Below are 24,542 nucleotides of genomic sequence, written 5' to 3'. Positions count from 1 at the left end.
TGTGCATAGGGGAGAAGAGGTAAACAGGTCAGGAATGTGAGGCATTAAGAACTTGGATGAATTTTGGGAGTCAGACTGGTTTAAAGAGCCAGCTTCACAGCTTATCTTTGGTCAGCTCCAACTGCTGAGCCCCTGATCTCTTTGCCTGTGGTGTACCCCAGAACCAAGGCAAATGAGACTCTGATCTCTGCCTGTCCTGGTCAATCTGCAGGAGAGAAAATGGTTTTTTAAAAAATATGTTTCAAAGCATTAAGCAGTTGAAAGATTTAGGTTCTTGTCCTGGTCTGACACTGTCTCATAAAATTTTAAGCATGTCATTTGGACTGTTGGGGCTTCAGTTTCCTCCTCTGTGAAGTGGGGCCTGAGGGTGGATAAGTCTGGACTACATGCTGTAAGACCCTTTCAATCTCTGATCAGATCATCTGTGACTAAATAATTTTTTAAGATCTAAGAGGCTTTAAAATTCCATGATTCTCTGTTTCTGAAAACTACACAGTTCAGAAATTCCAGGTTCCAGTGCTGGCAATCTTATCATAGGATCATAGATTTCGAACCTGAAAGGATGTTAGAGGCCATTTAGTCCAACTCCATTTTACAGATGAGGAAACTGAGGCATAAAAAGGGAGTTAAGTGATTTGTCCTGGATCACCTAAGTAGAAAATAGCAGGCAGGATTTGAACCCAGATCCTGTGACTCTAAACCCAGTGTCTATTCTTCTATACTGCTCTCTTCCTTCCCCTCTTCTCACTCCCTTTCTTTATCTCTCGTTCTCTTTCCCCTTCCCCTCACTCCCTTTAGTCAGAAGATCTAGGCTTGATTCTTGGCTCCGGGGCTTATTACTGGCTGTGACCTTGATTGAGTCATTTCCCTTCACAGTCTCCAGATCTGTATGATTGGGGTGGGGTGGGGGAAGGTGGACTAGATTATCTGGCAAGAGCCCTTCCAAATCTGAACCTTTGGTGATATTTGAAAATCAACCAGCACCTACTGGATGCCCGGCACTTGGGATATCATGACCAAAAGGAAAGAATCCCTGTCCTCAAAGACATTCTCCTATGGACAGACAACTTACAGATAAACAAATAAGGATCAGGCCTAGATTTGGGATTTCACTAGTCTAGGGAACTCCTAGATCAGGAAACTCCCTTTACTTCTCCAAGTTTGGATCTTTTCTGCAACTTATGGAGAAGCGACTTGCCTTGCTCAGGGTCACACATCCAATATCGATCAGAGACAGAATTGGAACTCAGGTCTTTGAGGTTAGCTCTCTAGATACTGTTCCACAAGATAACGCATTTGATGAGGGGGCAAGCATTAAAAATGAGAAGTTGCTGGTAACATCCTTCCCCCTCCTCCCAACCCCCCAAAGCTACCACAAACCACAGGCTTCTAAAGTTGTGAAGTCCACACTGGTATGTAACTCTCCAGGGGGAGGGGGTGGGGAGAGGGGCACACGTGGCATTTGGGTTCTAGCTGCTTGTCTCCAGATTTCACTCCGGGCAGTGGCTGCCCTGTGAGTGAGTGAGTGAGTGAGTGAGTGAGTGAGTGAGTGGGTGAGTGGGGTGGGGTTGCTATCTGCTGAGGGTTTGAATGAATCTATGCGCCTTCTTAGCATCTCGGGAGTCACAGGACTCGGAGGTGTTGGAAGGGTGAAACACCTTTCCTTCTATGTTTCCAAGAGCACGAGGGGAAGTGGTCAGGGTGCAGGCAGCCTGGCAGAGCCAGGGAGCAGAGCAGTAGGAAGGAGAGAAGAAAGGAGGGAGTGAGAGAGGGAGGGAAGGAAGGCGGGAGCGAGAGCAGGAGGAAGGGAGGGCGGGAGCCAAGGCAGGGCAGGCGGGCGGCTCGCTGGGGCTGCAGTCCCCCAACGCCCACACAAGGAAGTGGTTGCTTCTCTTGGGGAGGGAAAGGGAAGTCAGATTACTTCAGAGAAACTCAGAACTTCTGTCTTCAGTCCCCAGAGCCGCTTGGGCTGAGGTTCATGTGGACTGCTCAGAGTCCATGAACCAGCTCGCCCAGGACTGAGCATCCCCCGGCCCCGGCTCATCCGCATCTGGCTTTTCTCTCCAAGGTAAGGAAGAGTGTGTGTGTGAGTGTGTGTACCTTTAAGGCTAGATCTCTGGGAGATGGGGGGTGTGTGTGTGTGTGTGTGTGTGTGTGTGTGTGTGTGTGTGTGTGTGTGTGTGTGTGTGTGTGTGTGTGTGTGTGTGTGTGTGTGTGTGTCTCAGAAATGCGCAGGCAATCATTTTTTCTTTCTGTTTAGTTTTTCTACTCATTAAGAATATTCTGCCTCAAAAAATATATATTCTGCCTGTTTTAAAGTGAGGGTGGAGTGACTTGGACAGCCCTTCCCATCTCTGCCCCTTAGGTTTCGAAGTAAGGATGTAGTCAGACGTTTCTCCAATGAGACTTCTTGTGAGTTTCTCCCTCTCCACCTCCCTGAAATATGCCTGGTTTCCTATTTCTGCTCTCCCACTCCCTGTCTCTACTGGAATATATAGGGTCTAGGACCAGATATTATGAATATGAATTTGGAATCCTCTTAGAAACTAAACCATTTCCCCACGAGCCTGCTGTCTTAGAGAACTCTACTTCTCTCTCTGCCTTAACACCTCCCCAGGGTCCTCATCTTCAAGCCAGCCACAGGTTAAGGAAAAGAAGATTCTTTGTACCTGTTTGCATTCCCAGAGATGAACACAGTGCCCGGCATGTGGTGTTTAATAAATGCTTGCTGCCTTTTGGAGATACAGAGAATGTTCTCTGCATCTTTTACAGAAGCCCAGAAAGCCAGAACCCTTAGACCATAGAGTTTTAGAATCTAAAGAGGCCTTGAAAGGAGAAACGATCATTCGAAAGGGATCTTGGAGCATAGAACACAGAATGTCAGAGCTGATAGGGCTGTAGAACATAAGACTGTCCGTGCTAGATGGGACATGAGAAATCATATGACCCAATCCCCGAGTTTCACAAATGAGGAAGTTGAAAAGCCCATGCATGGCGTTAGCAGCAAAGGTGGGTTCAAAAAAGGTGGGTTCAAAAATGTGTCTCCATTCCTAGGTCCCCAATTCCCCAGAATTGATCCTGGGGTTACCCTCCCACAGAGTTACCCTCTGGGTCATATCTCCCAGAGGACAGATCTGCCCACAGAAGAGGGGGGAAGGAAAAGAGGTTTTAGGAGGAAGCCTACTTACTGGCTGTGAACGTTAGGTAGAAACCTGTGTCCTTTCCCTAGTATTCAGCAGTTCTGGTAACTAATTATCACTGAGCCTAGAAGGCAAACCCTTGGACATGGGATCTGTTGATTGCTCCGTTTTCCAATTCACTCTTCATGCTTTTCAGTCTACTTGAACTTTGCACTGAGGGCAGAGATCTTGGGCAGGGAATAGACTGGCTAGAAGTCAGGAGACCTCTAGGGTAAAATAGAAACTCTTCTGGCTTTGAAAGCCCTTCAAAATCTGGCCCCAGTCTACCTTTTGAGTCCATTATACATTGCCCCCTTCCCATGCTTGGTGGGCTAATCAAACTAGCCCTGTTCTTTCTTACATAGTACCTTATTTCCAATCTTTGGGCCTCCATATCAGTGGTCCCCTGTGCCTGGAATACTTTCCTTCCTTTCCACCTCAAAGAGTCTTATATTTTCTTCAGGACTGAGATAAAACACTGCCTCCTACTTGTCATCTTTCTCTTTTCTATTTTTTTTGAAGGCAATAAGGGTTAAGTGACTTGCCCAGGGTCATATAGTAAGTAAGTATCTGAGGCCTGATTTGAAGTCAGGTCCTCCTGACTCCAGGACTGGTGCTCTATCCACTGCACCACCTAGCTACCCCTTGAAATCTTTCTCAGTCCCCTCCAAATGCTGACGCCCTTCCTCCCTAAGTTACCTTGTATTTATTTTAAAAGCTAACGATAATAATAGCTAACATTTGTATAGTATTTATTATGTTACAGGTGCTATGCTAAGCGCTTTAAATTACTATCTCATTTAATCCTCATTATAACCCTGGGAGGTAGATACTATTATTATCCCCATTTTATAGATGAGGAAACTAAGACATACAGAGTTTAAGTGACATGTCTAGGGTCACACAGCTAGAAGCATCTGAGGCCTGATTTGAAGATAATTTCCTATTGCCCTTATCCACTATGCCACAGCTGCCTGGTATTCATTCAATATATATTTATTAGTGTTGCACATTCTCTCTCCCAATAGAATGAAAACAGGGACAGTTTCATCTTGTCTTTGAATCCCCAGTGCCTAGAACAGTGCTTGGCACATGGTGGCCAATTAATAAATGCTTTTGGACTGATTGACTTGGACTTTAGTTTCCAGTTTGTACTAAATCTGTGACGTTGGCCAAGTAACTTAAACTCTTTTGACCTCAATTTCCTCTTTTGTGAAATGGAAGGATTGGTTAGGTGGTAGCTAAAGCCCCTTTAAGCTCTGAGATTATTGGAGTTTATGAGACCAGTTACTCTCTTCCTGAGTAATTCCCAAAAAGTTGAAATCTGGTCCAGAGGAAAGACCTCTGGATTTGTAGCCTGGGTTCAAAACTCAGTTCTGCCATTTAGAACCTGTTGACCTTGGAAAAGTTGCTTAATCCTTTGGGGCCTTGGTCTCCATGTCTGTAATATGAGAGGATTGGACGAGATGGTTCCTGAGATCCCTTAAAGCTCTTAAATCCATGTTCTTTAGGCCTGGCTGAGAGAGGACATTTCACATGCATAGGAGATTCATCCAAAGAGATGAATTCAGCTAAGAGGGACCTCTGGGTTCTGTGGGTCAATTTAGGCAGGAAGTGTGTTTGTTGCTGCCGATAAAAGGGGGTTGAGGTTGGGATAATTTGAAACTCTTCCTAGGCTACAAAGGAGTCTGCTTTACAAGTCCTTACCTTGTCTGCCTCCAGTGGATGAGTAATTATTTTTTGAAAATCTATCCAATAAAAAAGGGGTGACAGGGAGATGTCAATGACTTAGCTCTGAGAGGTCCCTGGAACCTTGCTTAGTGTGGGTGGCAGGCATGTCCCGGCTGGATCTAGGGCACAGGAGGGCATCTTGATAGTAGAAAATTTGGTGCCCATGAAACACCTTTTCTCCAGAGGAGAAGAATAGGTCCCAACTTGGGACAGAAACGCTTATGGGTAACCCAGTCGTAGGAGGCCTGTTCCAGCAACCTTCCCCAAGCAAATAGCCATCTCAGCAGGAAGTCTTTGTTTAAGGCCCTGGCTGCTGATTCAGCCAACTATAATTCCATATAGCCCCTCAAACCTTTGGAGGCAGCATGGGACAGGGGAGAGAGCATCAGACTTTGAGAAAGAAGACATGGGTTTGATTTGATCATTTCCTAAGCCTGTCTCCTTATGTGTGACGTGGGGATAATATTAACACTACTGACTTCATAGCCCTGTTGTACTTTGCAAGCCATCAAGTGTTACACCAGTGTGAAATGCTGTTATTGCTAGCTGCGAGACATTTCCCAGCTCTGTGACTACAGGCAAATGGCGTTGGCTTTCTTTCATGCTGGAAGATTTTAAGTTAGAGATGAGTTACTCTCCGAAGGTGGAGGGAGTTTCCACGATTGGCAGAGAGAACTCCCAGTTCCTTATTGCAATGAAATCACAGGACCAGAACAATAAGATCATTATTAATAGGTGTGGCAGAGACAAGAAAACTGAAATCCAGTCTCATCTTCTGTAGATTCCTTCCATCACGGAACCACCCTCATAAACATCTGACCGGCACCCCGGTGTACTCTTATGGAGACAAATTCCCGCTCTTTGGATGATTTCTCCAGAGGATAAAGGTGCATTTGCCTTAAGACTCATGATTGGAAACTGCCTTAGTGATTTGGCCTCCTGAGATTTCCTGACCTGCTTAAAGGTGATGTTAGCTGAGAGAGAGAGAAAGACAGAGAGAGAGGCACAGAGAGACAGATGAACCATAGAGAAAGATGAAACATAGAGACAGATAAAGACAGAGACAAAGAGAGAGACAGAGAAAAAGGAAGAGAAAGAGAGAGACAGGGACCGAGACAGAGAGACATAGAGCCAGAGAGAGAGGCAGAGAGAGGGCGAGAGAGAGAGAGAGAGAGAGAGAGAGAGAAGAGAAAAGGAGAGGACCTCATTCCTACTCTATATTCACACATAGGCAAACAGCAGACTGAAGAAAGCATCCTCTACCTACCACGAACAAAATATTTGACAATTCAGTTCTGTCATCAACCTCTCTTATTCCTAGGGGGAGAAGAGCACTATGACCAATTCTTGTAAAATCAGAAAAGAGAACTTCGTCTTATTTGCTCTTCTGCTTGGAGTTTGGGTGGTTCCTCTACTTACCACTAAAAACTCCTTTTTACTCCCAATTCCCCTCCTTGGTACCCTCCTGCTGGTTCTTAGCCACTCAGCATCCCTCCCAAGGCAGTATGGTATGGTGGTGCAAGTGCCAAGTTTGGACTCAGAGGACTTGTGTTCAAATCCTGACTGCCACTCTACTCATATGACCTTGAACCAAGTTACTTGACCCTCTGGGTCTCAGATTTCTCATTTGTAAAATGAAGGGGTTTGGATGAAATGATTTCTAAGGTACCTTTCAGTGCTAAATCCTGTCATCCTATTGCAGGGCCTTCTGACATTTTCCCTGCCTAGAAACTTGTAGTTGGGTCATTTTTCAGTCATGTCCTACTCTCAATGATCTTATTTGGGGTTTTCTTGGCAAAGATACTGGAGTGGTTCGTGCCATTTCCTTCTCCAGTTCATTTTACAGATGAGGAAACTGAGTCCAACAGGGTTAAGTGACTTGCCCAGGGTCACACAGCTAGTAAGTATCTAAGATTAGATTTGAACTCAGGAAGTTGAGTTTTCCTGACTCCAGGCCTGGCACTCTATCCACTGTACCACCTAGCTGCCCTACCTAGAAACTTAGCCTCTCTATGTCCCATTTCCTCAGAACCTTGATCTCTTAAAAGATCAATGAGTCAACTTGGTTTAATCAGATAAATTAAGTTATGCTAATGTGTTCTTCCCGGGTAAGATAATATGTCATTTCAGTTCCAATACTCATATTATGGAAAGAAAATGGGACATGAATTTAGAGGCCAGAGTCGGAGTCCTTGTGCTTTGCTTTTTGCTAAGTCTATGACCATGTTAATATCTTAGTGTACCAGTTAGGTTTGGATCTCAAGGAAATTGACTTAATTAAGGGTTTTATTGACAGTATACAAGCCAATTTAGTACATTCATACAATAATTCATACAAGAAATATACCTCACTTTTTCCTAGGGGATACCCTTTGTTGTGTCAAAGAACTAGACTGATACCAGTTACATAAAAGCCCAACAGATCTTATGTCTTCAAAAAAGGGAGACAGAGTCAGCTTGCTCTGCACTGTTTTCTGTTCTACCTGGCAAAGCTGTGCATTTTTATGGTGTGGGGTTGGGGGAAGGGGGAGGAATCCGTTAATTAGGGGAAGTCTATTAAGCAACAGTGGAAAAATTTCAAGCATGTTATAACATTCTGCAATTCTTATATTTACATTCTAAAATGGTTTGCCTCCTTAACGTCCTTGTGGTTTTGTAAGAGCAAGCTTGCCACAATGGTTCCTTATTCAAGGTTCCTCACTACTTCAAGATGGAGGTGGTCTTGTTCCTTTCCTGCTGATGTCTAGAGCAGGGAAATGAAACTTTTCGTCATTGCTCCTAGGAAATCAGCTCTGTCCAGAGCACAGTGTGACTACTAGATGGGCCACAGATGTTAGCGCCTATATGGTCTACACTGATTGAGTGTCTACTCAGTATAGGGAGGTGGCCCTTCTTACAAATGCACCACTCTTAGGTCAGCTAGATCCTAGGTGCTTGTAGACACGCCAATACAACCTATTGATAGAGAATATAATGCTTTGAGGGATCAGGGAAGCTCAAGCAAGTTTATAGTCAAGGAGGACAGAGACTGAACCTGAAAAAAAAATACATTTTCCTTAAAATTTCCTTCTGGTTTCCTAATATTCAAACCTGCCACAGGCTTATGAGAAAACAATGCATATGCCTCCTTCCTTCATAGAGCGAGAAAATAATAGAGTTGGAAGGAATCTTGGAGATAATTTATCCCAGCCACCCCATTTTATGGAGGAAGAAACTGAGGTCCAGATAGGTGCTCAGAGACTTATTGGCAGAACTGCTTTGGGGCAAAGTGTCCTGACTTCCAGTCCAAGACTCTACCCACTACATTAACCAAAATTGATCCTGGAAGTGCACTAAGTGAAAAATTTGCCCTTGGAGAACTGTCCTATGGGATCTCTAAAGTGCTTTCTGTACCCTAGCCTTGTTATTCTTATACCATATCTGTGAGGATGCTGAAAGGGAATTTTCCTTTCTCTAGGCTTGAGAAGAGCCAATTGCCTATTTAAAGACACAGAACAGTATTTCTATCAGCAGTTAACAGAAAAGACTTGACTGGTGGTATTGTTCCATCTTGGATGTGAATTACTGGGTCACCAGTCACTGGAGAGGAAAAAAGATGAGCTGATTCTATGTTTTATTTGTTTACAAAACCATCTTCCCCACAGCTAAAATGCATTTATAACTTAACAGCCTTAGACATTTGCCCGAGAACCAGAGAGGTCCATCCACTAAACCAATCTAGTTTGATGTTAGAGGAGAGAAGTCTTTTTTTTTTTGAAAAAAGAACAAAAGATTAATTTATTTGGAATAAAGAAAGGGATATTGACCCTGGATTTAAAAAAGAAAGAAAAGATACAATAGATATGCAGTCCACTGCCAGACCCATACTTAATGTCTTTCCAGCTTGGTAGGGCCTGACATAATTTGTGTTCTGTTGGCATAGCCTTCAAAAATGCAAGGTCAACACCATGCCATAATGAAGCATTCAAAGGCATCCTAGGTACAAATCAAGGTCTGAAATAGAGCTTTGTTGGTTAAAGTTCTTCGATATTTAATTGGCTATGAAATTTCCTTTGGTCAACCAGGAGGTCAAACAAGCAAGTAAAAACTATTATTTCATTAATCATGGTAACCCTATATAATTAGAGAGGGGGAAATGGATTCAAGATAACAGGTTATATGAAGAGAGGAGAGAGTTCTTGATATTAAAAAACCCTTTTTCTTACATCTCGCCAGTGAGACACAAGGCAAGTCTCACTGTGATACAGCCCTAAGATCAAACGTTAGGAATAGAAATGAAGATGAATTGGAATGAGATCAATAATAAGAAAAGGGTTTCAGGCTGAAATTTGCAAAAAGGCTCACAAGAGCTGCAGAGGTAAAACAGGGATGAATTCACTGGGGAAGATGGAGGTACACTGAAATCAGGTATTGATGTGTAGAAAAATGTCAGGATCATCAAGGAGTCAGGAAAAAAGGAAAATCAGAGTAAGGAGAGGACAGTGTGATTGAGTCCAGTATTGTGTAGGGGAGATGGTGCCCTGGTTGGCTGACTGGCTTAATATGTTATTGAATTTGGGTAGACTAAGTATGAAGTGGGCATTTAGGTTGGCAGTGGATAGTGCACCAGGCCTGAAGTCAGGAAGACTCATCTTCCTAAGTTCAAATCTGGCTGCAGACACTTACTAGCTGTGTGACCTTGGGCAAGTCATTTCACCTTGTTTGCCTCAGTTTCCTCATTTACAAAATGAGCTGGAGAAGGAAATGGTGCAAACCACTCCATTGTCTTTGCCAAGAAAACCCCAAATGGGGCTTTGGATACAAATGAACCACAACAAAGCATGAAGTATATTTTGAATGGAAATGCCTATTATGTTTAATAACATCAATATGCCCTCATTCAGTTTCACATTGATCTTATTATAATTCTTGTCATGATTCCAAAGTTTTTTAGGTATTGATTAAAAAAAAAAAACTTTTGAAAAATAACTTGATGTGAAGGATAGGATCTGAGTTACTTTCAAAATTTTGTAACTTTAAAATAAAACCTAAATTTGATTTTATGATGGTGGCTTTTTAATTTGGCTCAGCTATCACTAGGATGGAGAATTGTGACTCATGGTCACCTGATGAAATTAGACCTGACAGTCAGCCACCCCACTGTGTTATCTTTCTGCATCCACCAAGAAGGATCATCCAATTATTCATCTTACACTTTATGCCTTTCAAAAATACTTTCACTAATTCATCCTTCTGATCTTGAGTTCATTTCCCAAGTGGGTTTTCTCAGAACTGGCACAATGGGTATTCCTATTGCCAAGCAGTCAAAATTTTATTTGTATTGAAGTAAATGAATAAATTGCTTTTCTGGTACAAATAAGTCTTCTGAGAGTTTGGGTAGCATAACTCAGATTTCCTAGAGCTGAATCATCTCTGAATTAGCTGAACATGATAACAGCCATTTTCATGCCACAGTCCCCTTGGGCAGGCTAGTGAAGCCTGTGTACCTCTTCTCAGGATCATATTTTTAAAATATATAACAAAGGAAACCAATTATGTTGAAATACGGTTAATAAGTGTAAAAACAAAAAAAAAAACCAACTCAAAGTTTTATAGATCCCAGGTTAACCCCCTTTACTGGACACTCAGCACAGTGCTTGGAATACCATAAATGCCTAAAAAATGTTTGTTGTCTTGTTACTTCGAGGTAAAATTATCAAGTAGGGAAAACGTCTTCATCTCCCACTTTCTCAGGGATGTCCAGTGTCCTTTGCCTATCATTCCTTTGCTCTCCAGCTAGCTGAGTGGGAAAAGATTCCAATAAACTCCTTTGAGTCAAAGTATGAATGACTAATACGTTCAGAGAGGGTTTCCAGAGAGGCTCCAGACAAAGAGCACAGTTATATTTCACTCTGCTTCCTCCTTCCTTGCTTATTTTCATATTAATAAAATGACATTGGTAAAATGTCAGGTTAAAATGCAAATTAAGTTGCAGAGAGGTAGATATAGTCAGCCTCAGTCTGGGTGGGAGAGGCTAAGGGATGATTTTTGTAAGCACCTCTGGTCTCTTTTTGACAACAGCTGCCACACTTTGAGGGGATAATAGCCCCTCTTCTTTCTCCTGGAGGAGTCTGTCCAGGTTATGGACCTTGGAAGCTTGGGGCAGGGGGCATAAAAGACAGCTCTGTCTCTGACTTAATGTTTCCTCCTGAGGTGTATTTTTTGTTTTTGTTTTTTTAGCACAAGAGAAAATTTGGAGTAGCAGGGAACTTCCTGGCCTTGTAAGTCACTCCAGGAAGTGACCTCCTGGTTCAGAGACTTGACCCTTCCCTGTGAGGTGCAGGAACCCACAAAGTAGGCTGCCAGCTGCCTTGTCCATCTTGTCCTTGGAAAATCAGTGGCCCAACCAGCAGCTGAATTGTGGCCAGAATTCACCCTCTCATCTTTCTTCCTCCTCTGAGTGGAGGGAAAGAAAGGAGTTTGGAAAAGGGCTTCCAGTCATAGCATGTTGGAGCTGATAGGGCCCTTGGAATGCATCCAAACTTCACCAAACAAATCCCCTTAACACAAGGATTTGTTCTGTAAAACCTGGACTCAGCCAGAAGGTTGCAGGTTCCCCACCCCTGGAGATCTTAACTTTCTTGTATCATGGACACAAACCATCGGTAGTCCTTATGAACCCTTTATCAGAGTAATGTTTTTAAATGCATAAAATAAAATAGGATTACAAAGGAAACCAATTTTATTGAAATACAATTATCAAAATTAAGATAAAAAAGGTCATGGACTGCAGGTTAAGAACCCCTGACCTTCACCCTCATTTTATAGAGGAGAAAAACCTGAAGTTCAGAGAGGGAGCTAACGTCACACAGCATTTGAAAACTCACAATGAAAGTGGAAAGTGCTATGCAGAATTTCAGGGTTCCAATATGCCTGTGACCCCTTATGAACTGTGTGTCACTTAACTACTCTGGGCCTCAGTTTCCTTATCTGAAAAATGAGGGGGACTGGACTAAATGATTTCTAAAGTCCCTTTCTACTCCTAGTCTGTGATGGCAGGAAAATTGCTCCCATGAGGGCCAGGGAGGGAGGAATGGACAAAATGCATTTCTGCTCTAGGGAAAATTTCTGTCAGCAGCACCTCCCCCAGGACCCAGTGGATGTTCTGACAGAGTCTGAAACCAGTCAGTTCTCCATCTTTTCCAACTTGACCAGAAAGACCATAAAAGGAGAAAAATGGTAAGAGGCTATTTAGGTTAGAATTGCCTGGTCCCACGATGGTGGGGTTGGGTTGGGTGGGGCATATGGAGCTAAGACATATTTTTGAATTTGTCAGAAAGGGCTGACAGGTTCCTGTGGGAAGCCCACACCCCCTTTTCTGAAGTTGTGGTTGAACAAGACTGTGTCAAATAGCAACTTCCCCAGTGTATAGAGCTGACCCTATTTCCTTTAAGACTTTCAGCCAATCACCTTAGGCCTGGATCATGGGGGAGAGTTAATTTTTAACTTCTCTAGGGCTCTTCAAGGCTTTTTTTGACCCGCTCATTTCCTGGCTGGTGAAGGGCTTCTTTTATTTGTCACAACTTTCCCTAACACCAGTAACAAACGGCAGAGTGTTGAAACAAATTAGATGCAGGACTCTTTCTCAGCTCCCTGTGGGGGTGCCATGATGCTGGAGGTGGAGAGGGGGTGGATCCAGATGTGCCTCTGGCTGCCAAAATGAGGATTTGAGGCTGTGATGCCAGCCTTGGCCACTTTCCAATCAGAAGGCATTTTAGAGCAAGGGAGTAAGGTGGTATGTAGAACAGGATCACAGATGCTCAAGGGGAGGGTTCAAGAAACAGAAAGTCCCAGGGGGTATGAGGAACAATAAAGTGGAAAGACGCTAGTGGATTTTAAATGAGAAGAGGCAGCATGGAACAATGGAAAGACTTCTAGCTCTCTTGAGTCAAAGGACCTGGCCCCAGATCCATCCTACCTCTGAAACTGACTACCTGTGTGACTGGAGGTGAATTTCTTGAGCTTCCTTTGATCCAGTTTCCTCATCTGTAAAATGGGAGAGCGTTGGACAAGATGACCTTCAAGATACGTTCCAGTGTCAGATCTGTGATCCTATGATTTGAGTTCAAAGTCTAGCTCTGTCCCTTCGTTTCCTGTGTGACTTTGGGCATCTTCCTTCTCTGGGCTTCACTTGCTTCATGTGTAAAATGAGGGTGCTTGTCAAGTGACTTGAATATGATGATTTCTGGTAGGGAGGTTCGCTATGATCCTAGGAAATGGACCTGGGGCTTTGCCATGTGTGGCAGACCAGGAGAAATGGGGGAGAAAGAGGTAGGCCCTGCCAACTGGTGCTAAAAGACTGGAGGCTCACATCAATCAATTAAGGCTTCTCACTATGACCTTCCATCATTCCCAATTTGGGAGGGCATGAGTACTCCGTGCAATTTGCCTAAGGCTTTCTGGGGACTAACCGCCCTTGAGGAGAACTTGGAAGGAAATGGGAGGAGTGGGGGCATGTGGGAGGCTGGGAAATACTCCAGAATTCTGGTTAGTGAGAAATGGTACTGACTTGGTATTTACAATCCTACAATCATAGATTTAGATCTGGGAAAGATCATAGAGGACATCAAGTTCAACCTTCTTATTCTAGAAATGAGAAAATTGGGGCTTGCAGTGGCTGAGTAAATTGCCCAAAGTCACTGAGTTACTAAGTAGCAGAGTGAGGACTTGAACCCAGACCCTCTGACTCCAAAGCTGTCAATCTTGTTACTATACTGTACTGTTTAACATTGGAATTAATGACCTTCAAAATCTCTGAAACTGCCTTTATTGGAGCTCTTTGGGAGGAGGCCAGAGGGATTTATATCTTGTAAGGAGTTGTTTAGATATGATCTCCATAGCCATGACAAACAATGTAGTATAGTTGGGGCGGGGTAGGGGCGGGGAGACAGGGGAAGCCAGGAAGACCTGAGTTCAGGTCTTGAGTTTCACACAGACTGTGGGACCTTGAGTAAGTCACTTACCTTAAGGTTTTTCATGTGGGAGTTCCTTATAGCAATGATTCACAGATCTAGTCCTTATTCTAATAAGTGGCACAGTGGACAGAAGGCTGAACTTGGAATTAGAAAGACCTGAGTTCCAATCCTGCCTCAGACATTTACTTAGCTGCGTGATGACCCTAGACAAGTCTTAACTTCTATTCCAGTGTTCTCATCTATAAAATGGAAATAATAATAGAACTTACCTCACCAAAGTTATGAGGATCAAATGAAATAATGTATGATAATCACTTTGCAAATTAAAGCACTATATATAATATTTGCTATTATCATTAAAATACACTTGTGAAAGCATATTTGTATCCTTTAAAAAATCAGAGGGTTGTTTCATCTATTTTTTGTTGTTCAGTCACGTTCCACTCTTCATGATCCACTTGGCGTTTTGTTGGCAGAGTGGTTTTAAATGCTTTGCCATTTCCTTCTTCAGCTCATTTTGCAGATGAGGAAACTGAGGCAAACAGGGTTAAGTGACTTGTCCAGGGTCACACAGCTTGTAAGTGTCTGTGGCCAGATTTGAACTCAGAAAGATGAGTCTTCTTGACTCCAGGCTGACACTCTATTTACTGTGCCACCTAGCTGTCCTGAGTTGCCATGTGATTTCAAACGCTACCTCAGACCCTTAGAGCTGTGTGACCCTTGGGTAGGTCCCTTATTCTCCCTGAGTCTCATTCTTTTTATCTACAACTGAGGAGATTGAACCAGATGATTTCTGAGGTCACTTTGATGCTCCTTTTAGGATGAGTCTAGAAAATGACTGAACCTGGGGTCCACAAACAAGTTTAAAGTGAGGAGGGAGAGGAAAAAGGGAAAGGGGAAGGCAGTTGGAGCTCAGAGAAGAACCGGATGGTACCTCTCCATGGAAGTTCTGAACCCCAGGAAAAACAACCAGCAGCAGAAGCCAAGCCCTGAGCTAAGCCGGTGGAAGGTATTAGTCACTTACCAGCAGCCCTCCGGCCTGTTCTCCACTGGCTTGGCTGCCATATAGCCACGGGGTGGGGCAGCACAGACACACTGGCTGCGAGGACCCCTGGGTGAAGTCGGGGGCCAAGTTGCACAGACTTGAAGCTCTTAACCTAAGTGGCTGGCTCTCCTCCAGGAGAAGGGGGAGAAAGAGCCTCCCTCCTAGTTGCCTGACCACACCCTGCCGTGTTTGGGAAATGGAATTCCTCAAAGGGAAACCAGAGTACAATCATCACTTTGCTGAGATGATTCTGCTCTGGGAAAATGGGCCAAGGAGCAGAAGTAGCTGCTTCGAGCAGCTTAGGATGCCCAGTCTCATTTCTGTTCTCTGGGGTCTGGCAAGTGTGCTGTGCCCTCTCAACATGATTGACCCTGGAGTCTCTTTGAAATGAACATTTCATTCTCTATAGACTGGGCTGCTCAGTCCTCATGGAGTCATCGATTTAGAGCTGGAAGGGACTTTAGATTAGATATTCCCCCTCATTTTACAGATGAGGAAACTGAGGCCCATAGAGGTAAAGCAAAGGCCATGTAGGTATTATGGAGACAGGCTCTGAGCTCAGGTTCTCCAACTGGAAATTCAGTCCTTTACCCATAGTATCATTCATTCATTCAACAAGTTTTGTAAGGTAACTTCTACTAGGTGGCTCGGTGGATAGGGCTCTGGGCCTGGAGTCAGGAAGACCTGAGTCCAAATCTGACTTCAGCTACTTACTAGCAAGTCAGTTTAACCCTGTTTGCTTAAATCCACTGGAAAAGGAAATGACAAACCAGTCTGGTATCTTTGCCAAGAAAAAACCCATGGATAGTATTGGTGTGATCTGGTCCATGGGGTTACAGAGACATGACTGAACAACTGTATATTAGGCATGGTGCTATCCAGCAGGGATACAAAAGCAAAAACGTCATGAGATTATACTTTGTATCAGGGAACATGCCTTTCACATTGAGAGGCAACATGGAATAGTAAAAAGACCACTGATCTCCAACTCAGAACACCATCGACACTCATTAGTGGTGTGACCCTGGGCATGCTATGTAACCTGACTAGGCTCCATTTTCCTCATCTGTAAAATGGGCTTCATAATACTCACCCTATCCATCTTACATGGTAGCTCTGGAAATGGTGCTTTGTAAACCCTAAAGTGCTCCAGGTGTGTCAGGTGGAGCACTGGGCTTGGAATCAGTACAACTCATCTTTATGAATTCAGATCTAGCCTCAGACACTTCCTAACTGTGTGACCCTCGGTAAGTCACTTCACCCTCATTTCCTTAGTTTTTCCATCTGTAGAATGAGCTGGAGAAGGAAATGGCACAAACCACTCCACTATCTTTGCCAAGAAAATCCCAAATGGGGTCAGGAAGAATCAAACAAGACTGAAAAACAATAACAAAGACCTACATTCAATTCAACACATTTTTATTAAATATGCAAAGGATTTTTCTATCTTTGAGTTACAAAGATCTAGATGGGGGCTTATCTTGGGGTCAGGGAAAGGTTACTTTAAATCTCACCTTGGGGACTAGCTAGCTGGGGGCAAGCCTCAAAAAACCTTTCTGAGCCTTAGTGAGGTGATTAGACCACATGATCTCTGAGGGTCCTATACTAAATTTATGATCTAAGACAAAACAAAAAACAGATTTTGCCTTCAAAGAACTTACATTCTGCTATGGGCAGGGAAATGTTGTCGATCATAACACGTACACAAGTTATCTTCCTTTGAGCAAAACTCAAGTTTTGCTCATTTCACCAAAACCTCCCAAATGCTTATACTATATAATAAATGCTTATAATATATATTATTTATAATAACCAGCATTTATAGAGCTTTAAATTTTTCAGAATGCTTATGTTATTTCATTTTATCCTCATGTTTCCCTGAGAGGTAGGTGCCATTATTATCTCCATTTTATAGATGAGGAAAGTGAGGCAGACAGGTTGATTGATTTGTCCAGGGTCACACAGCTAAGTATCTAAGGCTGCATTTGCACTCTGGTCTTCCTAATTCGTGACCTGGCACTGTCTCTAGCCACCTAGTAGCCTCTAAGTCCAGTACAGCTCTGAATGCTTTCTTCACTCTTCTATTCTCATTCTTCAAATCATACCAAGACAAACCACATCTGGCTTCAAACATCTGGCTTAGCACTTAGCACAGCCCCTAGCATAGAGAAGATGCTTAATAAATGCTTATTGCTTGAAGTACTCTGCTCTGTACTGGACCCAGTCTCCACCACATCTCCCCCAGAGATGTGAGGGTGAAAGTCAGTGGTATTCAGCAAGCAAGTCTTAAAAATAAGTCACCCTGACTTCCTACCTCCCCCCCTTTTAAAATATTAGACATGATACACTGATGTAGGGAACTCTTGGTGAGGAAGCTTTCTTTACTACTGCAAATGACCATTTATTCTGATAATTTATAGTCTTAGAGAGTCGCCTGGGGCACTGAGACTTTAAGTGATTTGCCCAGAGTCTCACAGCTCCTATGTTTCCAAGTTAGGACTTTCAAAGAAGTCTTCCTGACTGGGAGCTCACATCTTTTCCCCCTACACCACTGTCCTCCTCTTGCTCTATGTTCTTTTTTCAAAAACTTATAAAGGGGGTCCCTCCTGTGCAAAGATCTGTCAACAGACAGAATTCATTATCCTTGCCCAACCTTCCTTTCTTCAAGAAAGGGGGAGGGAGGGGAATCTGCATAATTTACTTCTTGTCTCTGTCAGTGTATGTGAGGATGTACATGGTCCAAGGGCAGCTGGAAGCCAGGAAAATAGTCAGCAAGCATCTCGAGAAGCCAGGGTCAGATAGGACAGTTATTTGGAAGGGCAAGGAGGCAGGAGGTCAGAGACCAGGGCAGGCACAGGTATCTCGGGATTCTGGTGAGACAGGGAGAGGTTAGCACAGCTCTCAGGACTATGTCCTAAGTGTGGCAGAATGCTACAAAAAAGGAGTGGGGGGGGGGGAGGTGAATTTGTCAGTCTATTATAAGTGGAATAGGCACTAAACTTGGGCTTAAGTGCCTGATGAGAAGACTTGAGTTTTGCTGTGGGGTCAATCAGAATGGCCTTCCTAGGTCCTGTAGATGGTAATTAGTCCCCAGGGGAAAGCAGTAGGGAGAAAGTGTAGGAAAAATGAGTTGTAGCACCCTTTGGTGAGGCCAGTGATGAGAAACTAGTCTGGATTAGTATATATTTTTTAGCATTCAAATTCTTTTTTCTCTTCAATTACATGTAAAGAAATTTTTTGACGTTCTTTTAAAAACATTTTTGAATTCTTTATTGTCTTCCTCCCTCCCCTGCCCCATCCTTGAGAAGGCAAGCAATTTGACATAAATTATTTATATGCAGTCATGCAAAGCATTTCTGTATTAGCCATGTCAAAAAAAAGGCAGACAACTCCCCTACAACATCAAAGAAAATGAAATAATGCAATAATATTAAATAAAAGTTAAAAATAAACTAATGAAATAACAAATTTTAAAAAACAAACTATGCTTCAATCCGTATTTATATTGGTTCTTTTTCTGGAGGTAGGTAGCATTTTTTCATTATGAATATCCTTTGCAATTATCCTGGATCATTGTGTTGCTGAGAATAGCTAAGTCATTCCAGTTGATCATCACACAATACTGCTGTTGCTGTGCACAGTGTTCTGGTTCTCACTTTACTTTGCATCAGTTCGTGTAAATCCAAGTTGTTTTTTGTCTGTTTTTTTTTAGACATCCTGCTTGTCCTTTCTTATAGCACCATTGTATTCCATCACATTCATATTGTTCAACCTTTCCCCAAATAATGGGCAGCCCCGCAATTTCCAATTCTTTGACACCACAAAAAGAGCTACTATCAATATTTTGGTACATGTGGGTCCTTTTCCTTTTTCACTGATCTCTTTGGGATACAGTTGGTCTGTATTCTTGTTCTCGATAGTCAGCTTCTCATGTCTAAGATGAGTTAGTGTCAAAAACCTACCTTAGACTTGGTTCCTGTGGCTCCCCCTATCTTCCTCAAATAGATGAACTTTTGCCCTATCTTGCCTCCACCCAACTTCCTGGCTATCTCTGCATCATGGTGCAGCCTGCCTATGGCATTAAAATATAAACTCCTTTAGGGCAGATCTTGCTTGCCGCTATTTGTATTTCCAGTCCTTAGCACAGTCCCTGGCACACAGTAAATACTTAATAAATGTTTCTGTCTCTCTGCACATATGTATCTCTTTATTCACGGGGAGGGGACGGCTGTATAGGGGTGCTCGTAAATATTTAGCAATTGTCTCTCCCACTTCCTCTCCCCCCCAAAAATTGTACAGATGACAAACTTTAAATTTAATCTGCCTTATTAATATTTTCTCTACCACTTTCTTAAGTCTGAACAATCAACAAAATAATAAATCAGCCCCTAATCTGTAGCATTTGTAGATTTCCAAAGTGTTAATATTCACACTGAAAATTTAAGGATCAGCTGGTATGAGCTGGCTCCAGCACACCACTGAGTGTGTGGCCCCCAACAGCAAAGCTTCCCAGGGAAGAAGAGCTCACACTGAGTCGGTAGGTAGGTATCTGGGCTTTTCCCTGGATGGGGCAGGGAGAGAGAGGAACATGTTGAGGGAAAGGGGGAGTTCCCCATGGGAGTGTTTGAAGTCAGCACTAGGTGTTGAGAAACCTTAATAGCTTCCAGATGGGCCAAACTGCTCCCTTATGTGTCCCAGGCCTGGGGTGACTGGTCTCTTCCCACCAGCCTCCTTTAGCTGCCACTTCCTCCAAATTGTGTTCAGCAGAAGCCAGAGCTTCTGGAATGTGAAGCATGAGAGGCAAAGTCTGGTCCAGATCCGGCTGGGGGAGAAAAAAGGAGCGAGTTGGCTTTTCAGAACTGTGGATGGGGAAAAAAAAAGATTGTGTGTATGTGTGTGTGGGGGAGCCACACTGAATACCAAGAAGGGAATTAAAGGTGTCTGTGAAAAGGAGGGGAAAACAAGCCTTACCAATTAGCTCCTTTTCCAGTCTATATTCATAATCCCTGAATAAAAGGAAACATGCTGAGGTGGGGGTCAAATTCGAATTGGTTTGACCTTTTTCACATGGTCCCAGCCAATGTGAATGGATCCCAGGTCCATAGGGATCCTCAACTAGATATTTCTAGCTCTTGGTCTCCCTCTTTTTCACTTTTTTATTTTTCTTTTTTATTATGAACATAACATGAACAGACATGAACTTCTATCTCCTTCTGTTTTCATGCCACAAAACCAATGTTCACAATTTTAGTGTTACAGAATCTTAGTTGGAAGGAACCTCAGAGGTCATCTAGTCTTGGTTTTTAAAAATTATTTATTTATATTTTTTAAAGATAGCAAACACGAAATAAAATGAACATTTCAATACCTGTTGTGTACAGAATGTCACCCCTTACTTGAGTGGGAATCTCATCTCCAAATCTCTGACTGGTGGTCTTTGAAGACCAGCCCAGTGACAAGGCACTCTACCTACAAGGCAATCCAGTTCTGCTTTTACACAGTTCTAATTATTTGAGAATTTTTCATTCAATCAAGTCGCAATTTGTCTTTTTGTATCTTAGATCCTAAGAAAATAGAGGGTCATGGAATTAGAGACAGAAGGGACCTTCAGGGTCATCTAGTTCAACTCCTCCATTTTTTATGGTTGAGGAAACGGAGACCCAGAGAAGTCTGGGGAGCTGCCAAAAGTCCCACAGGTAGAAAGTGGCAGAGCCAGGATGTTAACCCAGGGCCTCCAATTTCTGCATTCTTTCCTCTGCATTCTTTCCACGGTGGTATCCTGCTTCTATCCATTTCACTTAGCTGGTTTTGCTGGGGCCAATTATATTCAGTCTACCTTCCCCACTTCCTCATATTTTGCTTGTTTTAATGTGGTTTAGGATTATATATATTACTTCCCAGGTAGTCAACAAGCATTTATTAAGTGATTCTGTTAGGCACTGCGCTAAGGACTAGGAATACAAATGCAGGTAAAAATAAAGGTAGCCCCTGCCCTCAAGATGCTTACATTCTAATGGGGAAAGATAACATATAAAAGGATACCAAAAGCAAGGGAGGGAGCACAAAAGGGAGAAGAGCTTGACTTTTCTTTTTTGGCTGACATGCCAAGCTATTGATTCATATTGAGCTTATAGTCCACTAAAACACAGGTCTTTTTCATATAAACTGTTTTCTAATCATATTTTCCCTATCCCATATTTGTGCCATTGACTTTTTGAACCCAAGTGTAAGACTTAACTTTTATCCCCTATTATATTCCATTTGATTAGAGTCAGCCTGTCATGTTAACCTGTTAAGATCTTTTTGGATACTGAGTTTGTTATCCCAGTTAGCTCTCCATTTCAGTAGTGTATTTTCTGTAAAGATAAGTTTGCCAGCTGCTTCTTCATCTTGGTCTTTGATTTAAAAAAAAAGTTGAACAGTACAGACCCAAGGACAAAGCCTTATGACTCATCTGGAGAACCTACTTTAGATGAATATCAATCCATTAATCACATGTCTTTGCGTGTGATTAATTCTGAAACTGTCTAACAGCACTCATCCTCCAGCCCACATCACTGTATCTGATTCACAAAGATTTCTGAGGGACTTTTCCCAATGCCTTGTGGCAATCCATGAAATGCTCTGCATGTCTATGACATTCCCTGGCCACTAAGTCTTGTAAGCCTATCAAAAAGAGGAAATGAGGTTAGTCTTTTGTGACTTGTTCGTGATGAAACAACCCTAGCTGGCTCTTAATTATAAGAAGCTCTATCCTCATTCTCTTTCTCCTTCTCCCCTTTTCATTTTGACTATTCTTTTAAAAAATTATTATCTTTTGATGTTTTGTGATTTTTCCATCACAATTATCTCTAGAAATACCATCTTTCCCCACCTTAGGAACCTTTCCTTGTAACAAAGAAAATATGTTAAACAAAACCCAAGGATGCATTGCTCACATCTGACAGTGCATGCACGATTCTGCACACCCTGCCTCCCCACCCAGCAAGGAAAGGGGGGAGGTGCTTTTTGTCTTTTCTTATCTGGAGCCAACATTCACCTTTATCTAATTATTGTTCCTCCTTCTTATCTTTGTACATCAACCCACCTATTTCCATTCCCTAATATTTATTCCCTTCCTTGGGGTCACATGACCTGACTGGATCCCTGCTATATGTCCATGAAAGGCTGTAGATGTGTGAAAAGATAAACCTACTCTCCTGAATGTATCCTCTATTTCTTTTGCCTCATCAATACTGATAGTGGGATCACCTCTCAGCTCTCTCCTCCCCCATACATCTGGGAGGTGGGGACGGAGGGAAAAGCACTCATTCATTCCTTCTACCTCCTTGGGTAGAGGTCAAGCAGTGAGGAATCTTCTGATGAGGTATAGATCCCTGAACCCTAGAAACAGAGATGGGGAAGGAGGCTTGATCAATGGCATCGCTATGTCCCAAGAGCTGAGGAAGGGTTGAGAGGTAGCCATGGAAAGACAGGGAGAGACATTCTTTTAGCAGAAGATTCCATTTCCTCCTTCAACCCCAGTTCAGTCAGAACAACAAGGAACTTATTCATTCTACCCAAGAGATCAAAAGAGTGATCAGGGTCTTTGAGAGATGCTTTCTCCCGTGGGGAAAAAGATTTCCCAATTTCCTGATGATTACTAGTCTCTCTTGTATAATGCCCCAGTAGGCAAATCCCATAGTATTCTATAGAGGGTTAAAATTGTCACTCATAAAAAAATGAAAAATACAAACTAATTAAAAAAATATCTTGCTACTGTGACATCAAACATTTCTTTTTAGGTTTTGTTATCCTAATTTGCTTACCATTTAGAATCAGATTATTGCTTTTCTATTTGCTTTGTCTATACAGCATTTTGTCCTTACTGTGTGTTGTCTGCTTCCACTAGAAAGGAGGCACAGTGCCTGGCACATAGCAGGTGCTTGGTAAATGTTTATTGAGCTGAACTGGATGATACTTGAGGCAGAGTGTTTTGTTTTATTTCCCCACCTCACTCCCAGCACCCACCATGATGCCTGACACCCACCAGGTGCTTAATAAATGGTAACTGAATTGAATTGAAGAACATTATCCTATCAAGACTTTTGTTCATGAAAGTTATAAACCATATTGTATCAAGGATGTAGAAAGAGGAAGGAAAGAAGGAAAAGAGGAAGGAAGGAAGGAAGAAAAGAAAGGAGGGAGGGAAAGAAGGAAAAAAAATATTAAGCATTTCTTATATGTGCTAAGCTCTGAGGATTCTAATAGGAAAAGTAAGACTGACTTTCCCCTCATAGAACTCACTCTCTAAGTATGGGAGACAACACAAAAGGTTAGGTGGAAAAGCCTGGAATCCCTAAGGGATCCTCAATAGCGTGGATGGCAAGACCCAAGGGGTTATTGTGTCAGATGAGGGTGGGTTATAGAGGGAGGTGGGTACAGTAAGTGAAGCCTAAATGGCTTGAGGAGGCAGTAGCAGGAAAGGTGGTAAGGCTTAGTGGTTCTCTATCTGACTAGAAGGAATGGAATTGGTGGCTCCTATCTAATTCAATAATATGAGTCATCAAGTAGCCCAGATGGGTTCTGGGAGCTATGGCTTTGGGAAGGGGTGTCTATGGGTACAGGAAGACAAAGGAGAAAGGGAACTTCCTGTGATAGTGAGATGAAGGCTGTCCTGGATGTCCCTTACTTTCTGAGTTTTATGTATATAGAATGGGGTTGATATTTTGGGACAAGGGAAACTTTTTGAAGTCTCCTCAATTTAAGGTTGGCTCGGGCTGGCAGTCAGAAGGCCAGAGATTTTAGGGATTGGCAATTTGTGGTAGAAGTAGGTCTGTTTTTCTTATATCTCTTATGCCCAGGGTTGTCAATGACCTAGCCAATATTTTGTCATGGAAGCTAAAAGCATGCTTTACTGATGTGTCTAGCCCTAGATTTTGTTTTAAATTGTGATCATGGTAACTAATTTCATCCAGTGTATACTATTTTGGAAGGACCACTAGGCTGTCAAGAGACTTAGTTTTTAGTAAGTCAGTCAATCTGTCAGCAAGCATTTATTAGGCGTACGTGTCAAGCACTGTACTGGGGACACAAAGAAAGGCCAAAACGCCGTTCCTGCCCTTTAAGGGCTCATATTCCAATGGGGAAACAATATGCAAATAACTACGTACATATAAGACATATACAATATAAATGGAAGTCAATCTTTTAATTTTTAAAGTTCAGTTTAATTTAATTTTCAGTTCCAAATTTTTTCCCTCCTTCCTTTCTTTTCCCCTCTCCCACTGAGAAGGCAAGAAAGCCAAAATCCATTATAAACACGCATAGTCATAGAAAACAAAATCCTACATTAGACATGTCTAAAATAGCAAGAAAGGAAGGAAGGATGGAAGAGAAAGAAAAGAGAAAGGAAGGGAGAAAGGACAAAAGAAATGAAGGAAGAAAGAGAGAAGGAAATACGCCTCAGTCTTCAGCACGTTCATCAGCTCTGTCGGGAGGCGGATGGCGTGTCTTGGGCACTGTGATCACTCGTCGTGTCGACTGGTTACTAAGTTTTTCAGAGCTGATTATCTGATTATTACAGTATTTCTGTGTCTGTATATATTGCTATCCTGGGTCTGCTCACTTGATTTTGCATCAGTTCATGCAAGT

The 24,542-nt window shown here is 42.6% G+C and overlaps 1 protein-coding gene across 2 annotated transcripts in view; it reads left to right on the top strand.

Annotated features, from left to right (window-relative positions):
* The first annotated feature begins 1,668 nt into the window (after positions 1–1,668).
* Positions 1,669–24,542, top strand: part of ARPC1B (actin related protein 2/3 complex subunit 1B) — a 48,178-nt gene continuing 25,304 nt past the window's right edge. Inside the window, exons 1-2 of one of the 2 annotated variants that reach the window (XM_072597624.1) lie at positions 1,811–2,068; positions 5,692–5,797. In XM_072597624.1, coding sequence (XP_072453725.1) covers positions 5,776–5,797 — 22 coding nt within the window. In that variant the 5' untranslated portion in view covers positions 1,811–2,068; positions 5,692–5,775. Of the gene's footprint in view, positions 2,069–5,691; positions 5,798–24,542 lie in introns of both variants that reach the window. The other variant, XM_072597626.1, reaches the window with a different exon arrangement.

This window comes from Notamacropus eugenii, chromosome 3 (assembly GCF_028372415.1).
Source record: "Notamacropus eugenii isolate mMacEug1 chromosome 3, mMacEug1.pri_v2, whole genome shotgun sequence".
In the NCBI taxonomy this organism is placed as follows: Eukaryota; Metazoa; Chordata; class Mammalia; order Diprotodontia; family Macropodidae; genus Notamacropus; species Notamacropus eugenii.
Note: the sequence above shows the minus strand (reverse complement) of the source record. Positions and strands in the feature narration are given on the sequence as shown.